Here is a 16,902-nt window from a genome sequence, read left to right as displayed (position 1 = left end):
CTTATCCCTTATGTTATAAAAACACAGGATTCATTGTGGCCTCCATATTAAGAATATAAAGACTAAAGAAATAAAGAAACACAGACATACAGACAGACAGACAGATAGACAGATAGATAGAAAGATAAATAGATAGCACAATATATATGTAATCCTTCACCTTTCTTTCACTGACCCAGTTTTTCTATCCTATGCTCATTTATAATGGACAGCCATTCATGTCCATTCTTGGCCTTAGGGCAAACTTAGACAGAAATAAGGACAGTTTGTGATATGTTTTAAAATAGAGAGTTTATAGTGAACTATATTTGAATAAATCAGAAACCCAAAAGATGTATTTTGATGTTGACTGCTTGGAACCATGGGGTATATGGCCTATCTTCTTTTAAGATTGCATTTGAAATGTAATAAAGTGTCATTTTAAGACATACTGTAAATTTATATCTTTCACTTTAGAACAGTTACTGAATGTGGTTCTCAACTTTGGTTCTCAACTCTATGTCTTTCTGAAGCCATGTTTCACAGTTCATTTTATACTTTGTTTATATGAGGTACAGTAAAATGCTAAATATGTATCACCTTGTTCATTGAACCATATATAAATATAAGAATTTTAACAATAGGACCCATGTTAAAACCTTTGGTCAATGGTATGTTACCCTAATCTATGAAATGAAAAACTGTAATAGATCTAAAAAGACATTTGCTGTAATTCAACAGCAAAATACTATCACAAGTTTCTTCACTGATAGTCAAGAAGAACAAAAAAATTACATTCAGTAAACTGACATTCCTTGACATTATGAAGTGTCCAAGCTACTTGTGATGAACTTTGATCATATTGCTTTATTTATTTATTTTTAGGTGGTTTTCGGTATACTATAAATATTTTTTTACGTTTTTAGTAATTTACATTTACACTTAGTTATTTTATCCAAAGAGATTTACAAATGAAGACAATAGACACAAAACCAACAAAAGAGCAATAATATGTAAGTGCTGTGGCAAGTCTTTGTGGTTAATCTAACCCAGTACATGTAGCAATTATTTTTATAATAAATAAAAAAGAAAACAAGTAGAATAGAAAAAGAATAAAGAATGCTAGTGTTAGATGGTCAAGTAAAAAAATAAAATAAATAAAAAATAAGTAGATAAAACAGAAATAGAATAAGTGCTAGTGTTAGAGGGTCAAGTGTAGATGGAGGAGATGTGTTTTAGGTGTTTCTTGAAGATGGCTAAGGACTCAGCTGCTCGTATTGAGCTGGGCAGATCATTTCACCAGGAGGGAACAGTTAAAGTAAAAGTCTGTGGATGTCATTTTGTACATCTTTGGGATGGCACTACAATACACTATTAGTATTACAATGCTATTTGGTATATTAACATTATTTCAGTTAATTCTGTGGGGTTTTTTTTCTTACACTGTGCAATAGTGATTAATACGCTAATGATTCATTTTAATAATGTCATATCACAAGTACATAGAATGTCTGCTACAAATTAATATACAATAGCCTATAACTGAAAGTAGTCCTTGTAACTGACAGTGACTTATTTCCATTCCCAGAAAATACCTGCGTCTTCCTTTCCCTTTCTAGCTCTTGAAAACAAAGTATAAAATGAACTGTGAAACATGGCTTCAGAAAGACATAGAGTGATTCTGAGGGTTAGTCTCCGAGGAACCCTGCAATGATTCATAAATTGGAATTAAATTGGTTTAAACTGGGATTTCGTTTATTTCCTTGCTTTGGTTTCTTTCCAATACTCCAGGTTTAATTACTGTTGGCACACAGGTTCTCAATACAAAATAATCCTAGAAATGAATTCATTACAGGTCAGGAATATCCGACAGTCACACGTAATACAGAAAGACACATTTTTACCCAGTTCAATCGTTTTTGTCAGGACTCATTCCGCTCTTGAGTGAAGAGCAGGTCTGGGAAGATGACTACTTTGATTTTTGTCTCATTTCAGCTTTCATTGTTTCCCACAGGGCAAGAGATGAGGGCTTTTCCCAAAAGACTGCTGCTGTAGACGCAGTTATTTTTCTGAAGGAGGCCCTTGAAACACAGGACTGACCTAAGCATTGAGTTTTGAGCTTGACTGCATTGATGTAAAGGGATAAAGCTTCTTTGTCAGTTGTTATAGAGATGTAATGCCTTTTCCTTTGTGAGTCACAGAAAAAAACAGCCAGTCAAATGAGCCGGAGGGGTTTCTTGGATGGGCATATTTAGTTTTCTCAGACATATCTCACCTGCTGTGAACAACACACATTAGAATTCCACTGACCAAAATGAGGTCCATGTAGTGAGAATGATAACAGGCATTACAGGGCATCTACTGTTTTTTTTTTTATATATACTTTAAGCTACTTTCAGCCTTTTATTAGTTGCAATCGTAAAATGTAAAATTAACGTTAATGGCTGGACTATTAAAATTTGGCCAGGGAAAAATCGAGCCCATCTGGCACTCAAATTCCCCCTTAAAAGTTGGATCACATGGGTCATAGGGCCTTCAACTGGAGTACATGAATTAATAAATAAAACCGAAACGAGTACTGATAGATATTACTGAATTCACGACAAATGCAACAAACGTACTAATGCATTTTTGTCAGATAGAAAAGCACTTGACAGTAAAGCACTGATTTTGAGATGGACTGCTGGAAAGTGACTGCTAATTAGTTCTGTCAACATTTCCTCAGCTTCATGTCGTTCCAAATGGCTTTCTTCTGTTGAACCCAAAAGACGATTTTGTAGAATGTTACCAAACCATTTTATTTACCCTAGATTTCTACTGTGTAGACAAAAAACGTCTTGAATTTCTCAAATTATGTTTCACAAAAGAAAGAAATTCATACTGGTTTGGAATGACGTGAAGTTGAGTAAATGGCGACAGTTTTCATTTTGGGTGAATCTCCCTTTAAAACTTTATTATTTTTAATGTTAAGCACCTAATATTTATCTTTAATTAGGCTCTTATAGAATTTACATTTTACTTCAATCACAATTCATTAGAACTAAACATCTAAAAAGAAAGCTCACTATTAGCTAGGCTACTAGGATGGTGGTCACAAGAAGTCACATGATCCTCATTACCATTATTAGATGGTTTTAAAAAGAAAGAATAAGTAATAATAAACTGTAACAATTGTATATTTAAAAAAAAAGTACAAAGTACACCCCTGGTTACAGTATCATTTCATCAAGGTTAGTTGTTGAGTACCAGCATGCTATTGTGCCATTACTTAGTAGTTTGCGTCAGTCCATAATTGTCATTTAAACTTTGGCTCCTGTTATTGCACCGAACCTTGATGAACTGTGATGTTACCATGGCAACAACACTTGGCAAGTTTAAGGATCACCCGGTTTCCCCTTGCAGGAACAAAACAGCAGCCGTGATTTCAGGCGCAGAATTACTCCCCAGATACTTACTGAAGTAACTCCTATAAAACACTCCCACCAAATGCAATCAAAACGAAAGAAATACGGGGCCTTTGGAAGCGTCAAAAATGAGATTTGAACACTCTTTTTTCTTCCTAGGAGAGTTCATTTCCTTCTTTGATATTACTGTCCTTATTTGCCATAAAGCACATATTAAATTGGAATTTAATGATGAAATCCTGTGTCACTGATCCAGTGGGGGTTCAGTAGCATGGCAATGGACTGTTGCGGAATATGCTCAAATAAATCTATTATGACAGCATCATTTATTTAGCATCATTATATCATCTCTGTAAACAGACTCAATTAAAGTTGAAAGTCGAGGTAGGTTTTTTGGACATTTTGTACAAATTCATTTATGTCATCTTGTGTCCTAGAACAAAGCTATTCATAGCTTCACAGCTGTACATCACTTTCTAGACTCCACATCGAGGATCAAGTGATGCAACCCCATTGTCAGACTGCTAGAAAAGAGGAAATGTCACTGATCATATATGGCTCTGTATTGAATTATTCAGCAGTGTAAAAATAGAATGTGTGAAACCTTCAATTCTGGGTGGAACTGCAAACGATCCGAAACAAAGCCCTGATGAGATAGTGCCCCCTGAAGGACAGCCACAGCAATGCAGCTTCTTCTATTATTAGGATGATTTTCTAATTAGGTCACAATGCTAATGTACAGTAAAAAAAAAAAAAAAAATTCCCCTGCAGTATTGATTTGGTATTAGAAGGGAAAAAATTAATATAACCGTTATTTGTTTTTAAAGATCACAGTGGACAGCAGTGTTGCTGGAGGACACAAAAACCAGAATAATATATTTAACTAACTTTTTGAGAAACAAAAGTAGGTATAATTTCAACTGCACTGGCTAAAAATTAAAACATGAATGTAAAGACTTTCATATATATTGATATATGTTAATGTACAAACATCATAGGTAAGATGGACTACATGTCAGTTAAATAGAAGTGACCACCGGCCCTGCTCTTGTGTTCTGATAACACTAAAAGTTAAGTGATTATACATGAACTGACTTGCAAAAAATAAACCTACTTGGAAAACATTCACTCGGGTAAAAAGTATGACAGTGTGAAAGCTAGCCCTAGAATCCACCACAATAATGTTAAGTAGGCCTGCTATCTGACTTCTTATAGAATATCTGATAGCACATGTAAAGAGTGCCATCTTAAGGCACAATAAAGTAAAGATTGTCCTGCCAGTGATAATTAGACTCTGTAGATTTTCCAAATGAACGTGAAGGTGTAAAACCCTGTCACTTCATATTTTCACTGACAAGCCTTCAAAATATTTCACAGAGCTGTGTTGTAGTTGATGGATGACATATTCCTGGAATGAACTTGTTTAATCTAGAAATTAACCAGCTATAAAAAAGACTAAGTTGGAGTTCCTGTTCCCATAACCTTTTCTGTCACTGTGTTGAGTAATCAATCATTCTGTTTCTCATCTCATTTTAATTACAATCTGATAACCGTTTCTTCTCAGCAAATCATTTTTGGATACTGTTAATATTGTTCGTATGAGGACTATGTCAGCCTCTCTATGACCAAATCCTCTTGATTATATTGTTACGGTTGATTTAGAATAATTCATTTCTGATAAGCCTCAATAGGAAGGGTTACACTTTGTTTAATGGGGCTTCATTAACCTTCAGGAACTCCTTGAAGACCCAAACTAAATGGATTGAGCTCTCTAGTCCATCCTGCATCACTACTATCCTTTGATTTGACAGGTGTGTTGATATGTTTAGTTCAGAAGCTTTTAAGATATATTTCACCTGAAAATGAAAAATTCTGACATTATTTACTCAACGGTGTGTCGTTATTCCATGAGACACAACAGAAGACGTGTCAAACTTCAAAAAGGTGACCCTAAAAATTGCTTTGTGGAAAAAAAAAAATATTTTTTCAGTTGTTATTTCCATTGAAACTCCTGCTTGACAGCCCTGTAAATATAAATAAAAAACATAAATACTTTATGATAAATACACTGTTTTCAGTGAAAATTAATACAAGACTGGCATTATCCTTTTTACATTTACAGATGCTTTCATCCAAGAGCAACCTATATTGCATTTCAAGATATATTTCATCATTTCATAAACCCTGTTTGTTAAAGGGTGTGTGCGTCCACCTGTCAAGATTGCTAAAAACAGTGTTAAAAGTCTGCATAACTCTACTGGGCAGTTAGATGGGAATACAGGTTTTGTCTTTTAGAAATGAAAGACTATGGGAGTGAGGAATTTTGAGTCTCTAGAGCATGTGGCTGTAGCCTCAGGCAGGTATTGTTTTGCACGCCATGCCATATTTTCTGGCAAAGCACAAAGCATTCAACCTTTTTTTAATTGGCAACTGCAATTACATAAACATGCATTCATACACACGCCCATTGTTATCTAATTGATGAACTCCCAAGCATCTTCAACTCAGTTCAGTTTCTTTGATTGAACCAACACCACCAGTGCATTTAATAACACTCTACCTTAAACTATACATGCATTTCTATAGTAGGCCCTAAAATATGGAACAAGCTTCCATTAAATGTAAGATTACCCTTGTCAAATCTTTTTTTGAAAAACATTTTTACTTTAAAATACTGCCACTTGTATATAATTCTATGAGTGTGGTTATATTAACTGAATTTGTACAGTAAAGAATTTGGTTTAACTCCTATTGTTTTAAAATATGCTCTATAAAAAAGGTTGAATTGAGATGAGTTGTGCTTTTGTCCCTCAAAGCCCTGTCTATTCTTGTAAAGGTTGTATAACAAAACACCCAGATTATTTCATTTATTAAATGGGTTTATTTTTTAAAAAACTGATCATCTAAGAACATGAAATATCCATGTGAAGCTCACAACATAAAAAGTTTTTTTTTTTTTTCTTCTGGCACATTTCTAATGATTCAAAGGGAAATCCTAAGGCACAATGCACAAGCGGTTTTGTTTATAATAAATTTTACAGTGTGTGAAGGCATTGTATTACTGGCTTCTTTCAGGTTCACTCAACAGCAAAGAAGCATGATGAAAAGGTTTATGTCTTTGAAGATTTCTGGCCTACTATAGTTATTCTATATTTTAACAAAAATGTAATAGCTATCGGTTTTGTTACAGAAAGTTTAATTAACTCCAAAGGTGTGGTTATATTTATCATTGTTCACTGAATGTTTGCGGGAAAAATTTGATTTCAATAGAAATCCACAAGATCAAGAACTTGGCATGGAGCAAAAGGTTTCCCCATGCAGATTTCACAATGAGTTTAAGTTCGTCGTATGGACTTGTCAATGACCAACAGAAAGCCGCTTGTTTTGAATGCAACTTCTGTGGAAGCACATCACTACACAACTGACAATAGATCTTTTCTTTCCCCGAAATTATTGTGATTTGATACAGCTTAATACAAAGTAAAGAACAAAACTGAGCTACAGTAAATTACAAATATCAGCACTCAAGCTTATTTAACTCATGAACTTAATACATATGTAATACGCATTTGCAGTTCTTCTACATGTCGGGACACATTCTGATGTATTCATCATTGATGAGTTGTGAAATATTAATTATGACATGAGGTTTCTATTAAGATTACATCAAATAACTGTAGCTTTAGGGATTTTAGAAAATTAAACACTCAATCTAGTTGCTCAGAGGGGTAAACAAATTTAAAACGGATCCCAGGCCTGTTTACAACTGGCATATTGTGGGTCTACATACAGGAACAAACCTAGCCAACTAAATTGGGATGGAGACAATGGTGGGCAGCTCTCCTATGGGTGGAGGGTTGTACTTCTCAACACGCATGAGTCGACGAAGAATGTCATCCCGGTCTCTGGGCCAGGTGAAGATCTGTGTGCTTTGAAGCCATGAAGGGACGTGGCACTGACAGACAGAAAGAAACAGACACAGAAATGTTGTAAACTAACAACGAGGCATCATTACATCTGAACTGGATTGAAGTGGAATCCAATGGAACAATCCTTTGGGTTTAACTATAGTACTGTACAAACAATCACAAATGTCTTTTGCTGTTATCATAATAGTTAATCGCAAATTAGTATCTTGGCTCATTGAGCGAGTACTTGTGCAAACACAAACATCCTGTTCGTTAAGCAATTGGGTTTATAAGTTGCAGTTTTACCTTCTTGGCACCGGGAAACAAGATGGGGATGAATCTGTAATTCCTGGCACCGTTCTGAATGAACTCGTTTTGTAACTAAAAGATAAAAGGTCGCTTATGAATCAACTGACAAAGAAAAATAAGGAAAAAGCTACATTCTGTTCCACTCAGGATGTACCTGCTTGTGTATGTAGACGGTGTTGAGTGTTTCATCATTTTCCATGAAAAACGAGGCATTGGTCACAATCTCGTGGTACTTTGGACTAATGACTATGATGATCAGATAGTCTTTCTGTGCAGAACAGAACACAAACGCACAAAATTAGACAACTGAATGGACATGAGGGAACAATTACTTCAGATAATCAGGAAAGAACTAAATCTACTGAAATTAGACATGCAAGGTTTATCGTTCTCAGTGCAGGTGACAGTTTTCTTGTAAAAAAAAACTAAAAATTATGCCAGGAATCTGTCCTCCCCCATTTCAGCTCTTAATTAAAATTATATGTTTGAGGGTCACGTGTTTTTTTATTAAATGTTCTTTTCTTCCTCCTACAATAGCATAATATTAAAAGTTTGTTGGATTGTTTCCTGCCATCATACTTTCATCAAATATCGGTCACATAAATCATGTCCAAGCTCAAACTGGCTGTATGCATTTAGAAGCAAATATTGTTGAGAACAAATAGGAACCACGCGACTGGGTGACACTGCCATGTTGAACCTGTTCAGTTTCTCAGCACAAATGCATTCACCCAAAAGCAACCACTTGTGGTCATGAATTTGAAAGGGAATATGTGATTGTATGTTCAATAGTATGTCAGGGATCAATCCTTGCCATTTAAAAAGTTTTTAAGGTTAAATGGTGACATTTTATTAGACATATAATGTCAATGAACCAAAAAAAAGTGAGATTTTTGATAGCTGAAGACATCCTCAACAATAGTGAGCACCTCAGAAAAGGTTGTATGTGTTGATGATAAACAGCGATGTTAGTTCTTCCACTGTTTGCGATTCAATAGTAAACATTGCTGTATAAATGCAACCATTGAACAAGTTTGCCCAGCTGTGCCTTATTCTGTTTAAGAGGTGACAGAGTTCACGTGTCCTTGATGATATTAGGATTAACATTTCATTTTTAAGAAGCCAAAGATACATGTAACCTTGTATCAATATCATAGCAGTGAAAGTCTATTCAGGAAAACAAAAATAAATAAACGATTGCAGATGAAAAGTTTATTTACACCAAGAAGCAGCAAATAAATAAATAAATAAATAAGAAAAGGGCACTACTGTCATTTACACATATTAAATTTAAAGATCACTAATAATAATAATAATAATAATAGAAATAAATATTTTACTAGTTTTAACGCACTAGTTGCCTAAATTAATCCAACACCAGTCAGCAAATTGGAATAAATAAACTTTTTTTATGTTTTTAATATTTGAATGTTTTTTTTTATTTGAATGTCTCTCCGGAATATTTTTGAATATGCTATTTAATATAAGTTGCTTATTTGTTGCTCAGTAAACATTTCTGTTTTGGTGCTTAATATTTTGTGGAAACCGTGATAAACTACTATTAAAAAAGTAAGTGGCAAGTATGATTTAAAAAAAAAAAAGAAATTAATTAACATTTTTATTCAGCAAGGATGCATTAAATGTATCAATAGCGACAATAAAGACATTTATAATGTTACAAAAGATTTATATTTAAACACTTTTGAACCATCTCTTCATAAAAGAATTGTATAATTGCATCGTTTTCACAAAAACATTAAGTAGCATTGTTTTCAACAATGACAGTAATAAGAACCATTATTAAAACTGAGCACCAAATCAGTATATTAGAATGATTTTTGAAAATTTCATGAAACTGAAGACTGAAGTATTGGCTGAAAGATTTCAGCTTTGCCATCAAAGGAATAAATTAAATTTTTAAATAAAAAATCCTTCTAAATACATTTTCCACTCTTTTTTGAGGGTGTTGTGCCACTAATTATATATGGATTTTTCACTCTGGTCTATTATTGTCATATCATCTTATTCCAAAAAACATGATCCTAAATGCCACGTAAAACTAAAACTGTTTGAGCTGCCCTAGAGTTATACAGTCCAGAATAACCTGCAGTGTGGACTAGATCTTCTGGTGCGTAAGTCAAACTAGGAAAAACACGCTCTCTGAAATACTAGCAGGCCTGGTTTCTACTTACTTCGCTGATGTATCTTTCCATGAAGTCAATCTTGCTTATGCTCTTGAATTGTTGTTCAAACATGTCAATCTGTGCAAAAAGATCAAAGAGAGTGAAGATGATTTCAGGCAGACCCTTATATCAGGAAACAAGCATGACTGCAAGGCAATGTCTGGAACAGGTTGCTTGTCTTACGTGAGTGTAGAAACCATTGTGTCTCAGTAGGGCGACAAAGTTGATGATCTCTTTGACATGTTTTTCACTGTCTGCTTCATATGTAACAAACACCTTCCCTGCAATAATCAAGAGTGAAAAAGAGCATACAATTCTTGCCAGAAATATAACTCAAGATCTTATATTATATATCATATTACAGGTATTTGGAGTGATTTTTTTTTTAAAAGTGCCATGAAATAAAATCAATCTACTGTGTGTATATATAGCCAGTTTTAGCACATAAAGACTTTTTGGTAAACACTTTAGAATCACCTTGAAGAAGAAGAGATAACAAAGAGTGAACAAGAAGCGCCGTTTGCTTTTTATAGTCTGATGTTACTGGCATACAGATCTTATTCAAATTCTTTCAGTGTTACTCAACTATTTACACTTACTCTGCTCCAGGGATAGAGGGGCTGTGCTTGGGGTTAGTTTAGCTCGCGGGTGAGGGGAGGTGTGGCCACTGGAAGACATCAAAGCATTGCAAAAAGACTTCAGAAAGCTGCGTTTTTTTGTATTAGTGAACATCAGAAGCCTATAAAATCATTCACAATACAACACAAGACTGGCTGTCCCATATTAATTGCATCACACATTACCTATACGTGAACTCTGAGGCTGATTGTCTGCTGTTTTCAGGGCCTGTTGGACATTAAATGAGGAAATGAGTGAGATGTGAATATGCACAGGGTTCGACATGAAGCCTTGATGCACTTGTCATTTATCGCTCCAACACACTGCCAGGATGCGTGAGCCTCAACTTGTTATTGTCAATAAATTAAAAATGTTTGCTGCTTCCCTAGTTATTTTTTGTTATTGCCCCTTTATTCAGGCTACTTGGGCATAAAAGCCTCTTTTACCTGTCCTTCACTTGTCCCAGACGAGCTTTAATGTTGAGCCCTGCTGCATATACTCGCAAAATGTTTTGTCAGGTACAGTAGTTTATGATACAGTAACATCTCAATAAATGGATTAAACTCTTATTACATACTGTATAATTGGTTTAACCTGATAATTTGAGTTACACTTACACTTTACAGATCAAGTAAAATATTTAAAACATGGATCCATGACCATTTATAATGTTTTAATGCTACCATGTTCACTATAAATGTGCACTAACATTTATTTTTAGTAAAATTACAACAACAATGGCAACAGCTTACCATTAACTGTTTCACACTAAAATCTATGGAGGATTAGGAGTGACATTTATACATAAAATGAAGCAATAAGTGATCAGTTTCATAACTGAAACTACGTTTTAAATGGACAAACTAATTTAATTAATGTTTTAAAAGGAAGTTAATAAAACAAATTTGTAAAGAATTTTAAGTGGGAACATAAATTGACATGAAAACTATTTAATTCCTGTTTTTAAATGTAGTTAAATAACACACACAAAAAAAATGCAGGTTAAAAGTACTGTCATTTTTTTAATTTACATTGTAAACTAGATTTTGCCAATTGCTCTTCTTTGTCGTTTAATCAAAGGCTTTTCTTTATCAATTTGTTAATTAATTATTTTTAGAGTTAAAAAAATACCATTGGTCATTTAGTAGGGGCAACCAATCAGCTTGCCAAAACCAAAAAGGCCCCCCATAGTAAGTTAGATGGACTGTCAGTGGACAGTCAGATGGGTGGGTGGTGGGTGGTCAGTGAATAAAATGTAGGTTTGAGCACCACACATAAACTGATGCTTTGCTTAGTGAATTTGCTCCAACGTCTAGTTTTGAGCATTATCTAATCCTTATATTTAGATGTTTCATCTTCTAACATGGGTGCCGCTTTTAAAATGGAAACTGGTTCTAAACATTTATTGCAATTGAATCTGGTTGGCACAGGCTGGATAAATTTCAACAGATAACGTATGAGGCAATTTTAATGACAATAGGCTTGAAAGTTGGAATCAATTATAATGCGACTGACAAATCAACAAGTTCCATGTAAAAGAAAGAAACTGACTCACTTATGAGTCATTCATAAAAGACATAAAATTTTAAAAGAGAACTGAGACTTACGTGAAGGCCAACAGGGCATGTTGTAATGTGCCCTATAATGAGAGCCCTGATCCATTTGATACACATCCACAGGGTATTGACTACAGCAGGGGGGCCCACGGGACACGCATGGGTGCGGAGGCATGCAGTAGTTGTTAGGCGCGAACGCAGTTGGGATAGAGCGCAGTGAACGCGGCTGCTCCAGACTTCCCTCTCCCAAGCTGTGCCTGTCTGGAGAGCAAGAGTAGCTGGAATCCCCAGGATAACTGCAGTAATTTTCAGATACTAAGCAAGAGGGGAGGTTGCCACTGGGATATTCCATCGAACTGCTGCCTATGGAACTCGAGTGGAGTAGGTCCCTGTTATGCGGCCCTAGGGTGCTTGGAAATACTTCTGTCTGACTGGGAAAGGGCGTCTGGGGATTGTAGCCGGAAGGTAGACCTATCGGGGGCTGGTAAGGGCTGTAACTGGCTTGTGTGGATCTGTAGTTGGTCTTTCTGTCTCTGCAGATATCCTTAAAGTCAGCCTGTGTGCTCAAAGAGGACTCATTTCCTGACATGCAACAGTCTGCGTGCGAAAGCTGGGAATCGGTGGAGTTTGAGCCACAGATGGAGTCCTCAGTAATGATTTTCTCCATAGTCTCGACGTTCTCTTCTGGAAAGTTGAGGGATTGTAAACTGTAGTGGCCAAAGGGATAAATATACCTAGAAAGTGAGGAAAAAGTATAAAACACAAGAGTTCTTGAGCACTCTTACAGGAAATATTAACATTTGAAAATTAACACAACCACACAAAAATACCCCCCCCCCCAATAAATGTATACATTTAATACTGTAGCTAGCAGATTTCCTAATATATAATAAAACTGCAGTTTCATTATAAATAAGTAAAAAAAAACATTTAGGCATTTTAATAACTACTGGTGCCAGATTAAAGCTGTAAACAGGGCAATAAATAAAGACAGCCCAGTGGCAGTTTTGGGAAAGTAATGTGTTGTGGCTCCATTTATATTCCTGGAACATTTGCATATGGTTTAATAGCTTTGAAAAATATCTTGTATCTTTAAGTTGACAGTGTATCTTGTTTTTCTTATCACTGTTAGATTAAAACATTTGAAATTCAATTGTCACACTAAATATGATTTCAAACATTAAACAAATGATAAAGAAAGGGTAAAAACTGAATAAAGCAATATAATCAATATTTATAAATGTGTTCATTTATAATTTTAATTTTAGTTAAAAAAAACCTTTCTGTTTGAGCATTGTATTAAGAAACCTGCAAGCTCAAGAAGTGTGTGGGATTTTTTTTTTTACAATATTGTGTCACATGCACCGACCTGCTATCCACAATACACAAGAGGTGTTTCTGTTTTCAAAATTAACTTTAAAAAACATCTTCTTTATCTAAGAGGTAAAATGCCACAACACAAGAATAGGAAACAATGATCATATGTTTAAAGCATTACAGGGTCCAAAACGAACACTTGGAATTCACCAAATGCAAGTAAAAACTAGTTTTGCTAAGCAAACGAAATTTGGCTTTCCACAAACTGGCTTTGAAAAAATAAAATAAATAAATAAATATTAGAACACGCACTATTATGGACACAAGTATTGGGACACCATACCATTGCATCAACTGAGACTTTAATAACATTGCATTCTAAATACATACACATTAACAGAGTTTTTGCAATTTATCCCATTCATAGAGAGGGACAAGCCAGTATCAAATTTTCATGTTGCGATTAATTGCTAATGCTTTTATCACAGTATACGGTATTATCACAGTGTTGAAATTCAGTTTTAAAAAGGGGCCATAATACAGTATAACCGGTTTAATAACTTTTTTCTTATAGCAAAAATAACTGAAAAATACAATAAAGCAATACAGAAAAATTTATAAAGTTAAATGTTTTACACAGATTAAAGTGCAAAAAAAGAAAAAAAATAGGTATCACTTTACCTCATTGGTTAACCTTAGTTAATGCATTAACATTCACAATGTACAATAGCTACATTTGCTACAGAAACTTATCATCTTTGTTAAAAAAATACATGTCTTAGCTCATGTTAGCTAATTAAATAACACAGTTTTACATTTCGATTTTATCAACGTGTTATTAAATATTGGAATGAATATGAATTAATGATGAATGAATGTTTAGAATAATTTTTCATTGGCAGTTTATGTTAACTAATGAATTGACTAATGTTAACTAATGAAGCCCTAATGTATTGTGTGAATGAACAATAAAGAGCCAAAACACTTTCAAACAATATCTAGGGCATGTTGTAGTCCAGATTAAAATAATTAAAAGAAAGTTTGAAAATTAATAGTCTATTAAGTCTAAATATTTAAGTATTTGGCATTCTGAGGAACACCATAGCAAATCCACAAATCTGAATGGCTATTTAAATCTATTAAAAATGTTTTAGAAAGTAGCCAGCTGCTTTATTTATGGGGTAAGGGCTGCATTTTCTGCAGTTTAGCGCCATCTGCGTGTGAATGTGCTTTCATTCAGCGCATCTCTCACGTCTTCCTACATTTGCTTCTCCTGCGTGCTTATTTACATCAGAGCGCACACATTTTTCAAGCAGCATACAGTGGTGTTGTGCATTTTGGCCAGTTGATGGGAAAAGTATTTTTAAAATGCATCCCAAATTCTGAATAATTTGTAATATATAATTATTCACTGTATTTAGAAGTGCTCACGATAACAATATCGTGCACATTTATTACCATGATATATCGCATTACAGAATACCGCCACATTTCTATTCACAGAGTATTTGTGAGGTAATGCACTGATGTGGGACAAGAAGGCCTGGCTCGCAAACTCTGTTCCAGTTGATCCCAAAGGTGTTTCATGGGGTTGAGTCAGGGCTCGGAATATGCCAGTCAAATATTTCACACTAAATTCATCCAACCATTGAACTCTTCAACTATGAAATCAGCATAGTGCTTGTGACTTTCGTGCAACATGTGCCACAGCACTCGCTGACCCCGTTCTGTGGCTTTACAGTCTTCTGCTTGATGGCTGCCATTTCTAAATGCTATTCTGAATTTAAAATAATAGCACTTACAGTTGACCATTGACTATCTAGTAGGGATTAAATTTCACAAACTGATTTTTCGTAACCTAAATTCACCATTTTCTTCAGAATGGCCAATTTGTTTTTTTCACAAATGTTTGTAAATGCAGAATGGATGCTTGATTTTAATTGATTAGGGAAATGGGTCTGATTGAAACGCATGAATACAATAATTGTGTCCTAATATTGTCCATATAGAGTACATTAATGACCATTTCTGTAATTATAAGATGTATATTTTACCTATATTGCAAGCACTGCGAAGAAGGCATCATTCTTGTGCCTGATGCAAAAGAGCTGCAGCCATTCCATAGTCCCAGTCAGCAATCTGAAATAAATTAATAAGATAAGAACACAGGGAACCTTGAATGATGATCTCCCTGTTAAATAAAACTGCATTTGAGAAAAACTAGCAACCTTTTGGCTACTGAATACAGGAACCCACAATTATGCTAAGGGGATTTTTTCTCTCTCTCTCTCTAGTTTTTTTTTCTTTTCTCAACTTACAGTATGAATTTCAGTGCACTTTACAGATCAGCGGAAAACACCTCAATATGCAGTGGAAACCAAAATGAGACATGGGAAATCATAGGTAATAAAGGCCGTCAATATCAAAAGCACAAAAGAGGCAGAGAAGGTTAGCATAACACTGAACACTATATTATACATATTTTTTACAGTGACTAAAATATAGAATTTACTGACACAGATTTACAAAGTTAAATAATGTCATTATCCTTTCTGAAAAGTTCAGTAAATGATTGATAGATTAAGTAGATGATGATTGACGTTTAATAAAAAAATGCATAAATGAAATGATTAAAGACTACTATACATTCACAAGCTTATATATATAAATAATATATATATAAAGCGTCAAAATACAGTTTTTATCATAATGCATTAAACAGGACATTTCAGTAACATTTCTTATAATAATAATGATAGTTTTGGTTACACTTTATTTTAAGGTGTCCCTTTTAACTTAAATGTAATTATATATTTAAGTACCGAGAATATTAATTAACTACATACTGTATAATTAGGGTTAGTTTTAGGGTTCCTTGTATGTAATTATGCATAATTTATTGTTATTATAATAGTAAGTACATGTAACTTGTAACATGGACACTTGAAATCCAAGTGTTACCAAAGTTTTTAAGTAGCATTTTGTAAATATTTCGCCCAAAATAGCAACGTGTCAGTGCCGCGGGGCTACATCCCACCCAGTGGCTCACATTTCGCGCTACCTTCGCAACATATTGCTATACAGGTAACACCTCCTAGAACTAAAACCATATGAAAAAGAATTATAAGCTTAAATACAAAATAATAATAAAGACAACACATAGACAAAGTAAAACTCCCACTCAGCTCTCATATGAATTATTCGACAAATTAAGACACCAACGCCGTCCGTGACAAACTACTCGATGACGTCATATAAAACACGTACATACCTGATCAGCTGAAACAGTCGCGTGAATTAATTTCGATACCTCTAATATCCGTGTACAAAATCGGACAGTATATAGAGCACACGAGCAGTAGCAGTCGATGTACATACTGTTTGGAAGTTTCTCAACACCTGCGTACTCACACCACAAATTCCGCCCACTTCCCAGAAAGCACATCCTCGACTCAGAGCGCTTGTTTATCTGCCTTCAACAATACCACTAGTGTTGAACGAAGTGTTCAAGTAGCCTAGATTCTTTATAATTATTCTTTAGAACCGATACAAAGTGCTTGTAAATCACTCGACAGCAAACTAATTACTTTGATGGTAGACTTTTGAGATCAAAACAACATTGCCAAGA

At 34.5% G+C, this 16,902-nt stretch overlaps 1 protein-coding gene across 1 annotated transcript; it reads right to left on the bottom strand.

The window, feature by feature from the left end:
- Positions 1-6,076: 6,076 nt before the first annotated feature.
- traf3ip2l (TRAF3 interacting protein 2-like) lies at positions 6,077-16,711 on the bottom strand. The gene is made up of 11 exons (XM_026265640.1): positions 16,546-16,711; positions 15,329-15,413; positions 12,009-12,691; positions 10,587-10,629; positions 10,383-10,450; positions 9,967-10,064; positions 9,793-9,861; positions 7,755-7,868; positions 7,598-7,672; positions 7,167-7,338; positions 6,077-7,134 (listed from the first exon to the last, which is right to left on the bottom strand). Exons 2-10 carry the CDS (start codon positions 15,358-15,360, stop codon positions 7,192-7,194), a joined length of 1,329 nt encoding a protein of 442 aa, XP_026121425.1. The 5' UTR covers positions 15,361-15,413; positions 16,546-16,711; the 3' UTR covers positions 6,077-7,134; positions 7,167-7,191.
- Positions 16,712-16,902: the final 191 nt, after the last annotated feature.

The sequence above is a fragment of the Carassius auratus genome, chromosome 6 (genome assembly GCF_003368295.1).
Source record: "Carassius auratus strain Wakin chromosome 6, ASM336829v1, whole genome shotgun sequence".
NCBI classification, from domain to species: Eukaryota; Metazoa; Chordata; class Actinopteri; order Cypriniformes; family Cyprinidae; genus Carassius; species Carassius auratus.
The sequence above is the reverse complement of the archived record's forward strand: the minus strand, read 5'-3'. Positions and strand labels throughout refer to the sequence as shown.

Coding starts and splice junctions, on each gene's coding strand:
- traf3ip2l (XM_026265640.1), bottom strand. CDS start 15,360: ATGATGCCTTCTTCGCAGTGCTTGCAATATAG. Junction 10,451..10,586: donor GCCTCAGAGTTCACGTATAG/GTAATGTGTGAT, acceptor GATGTCTTCCAG/TGGCCACACCTCCCCTCACC. Junction 10,065..10,382: donor CCCTCTATCCCTGGAGCAGA/GTAAGTGTAAAT, acceptor TGATTATTGCAG/GGAAGGTGTTTGTTACATAT.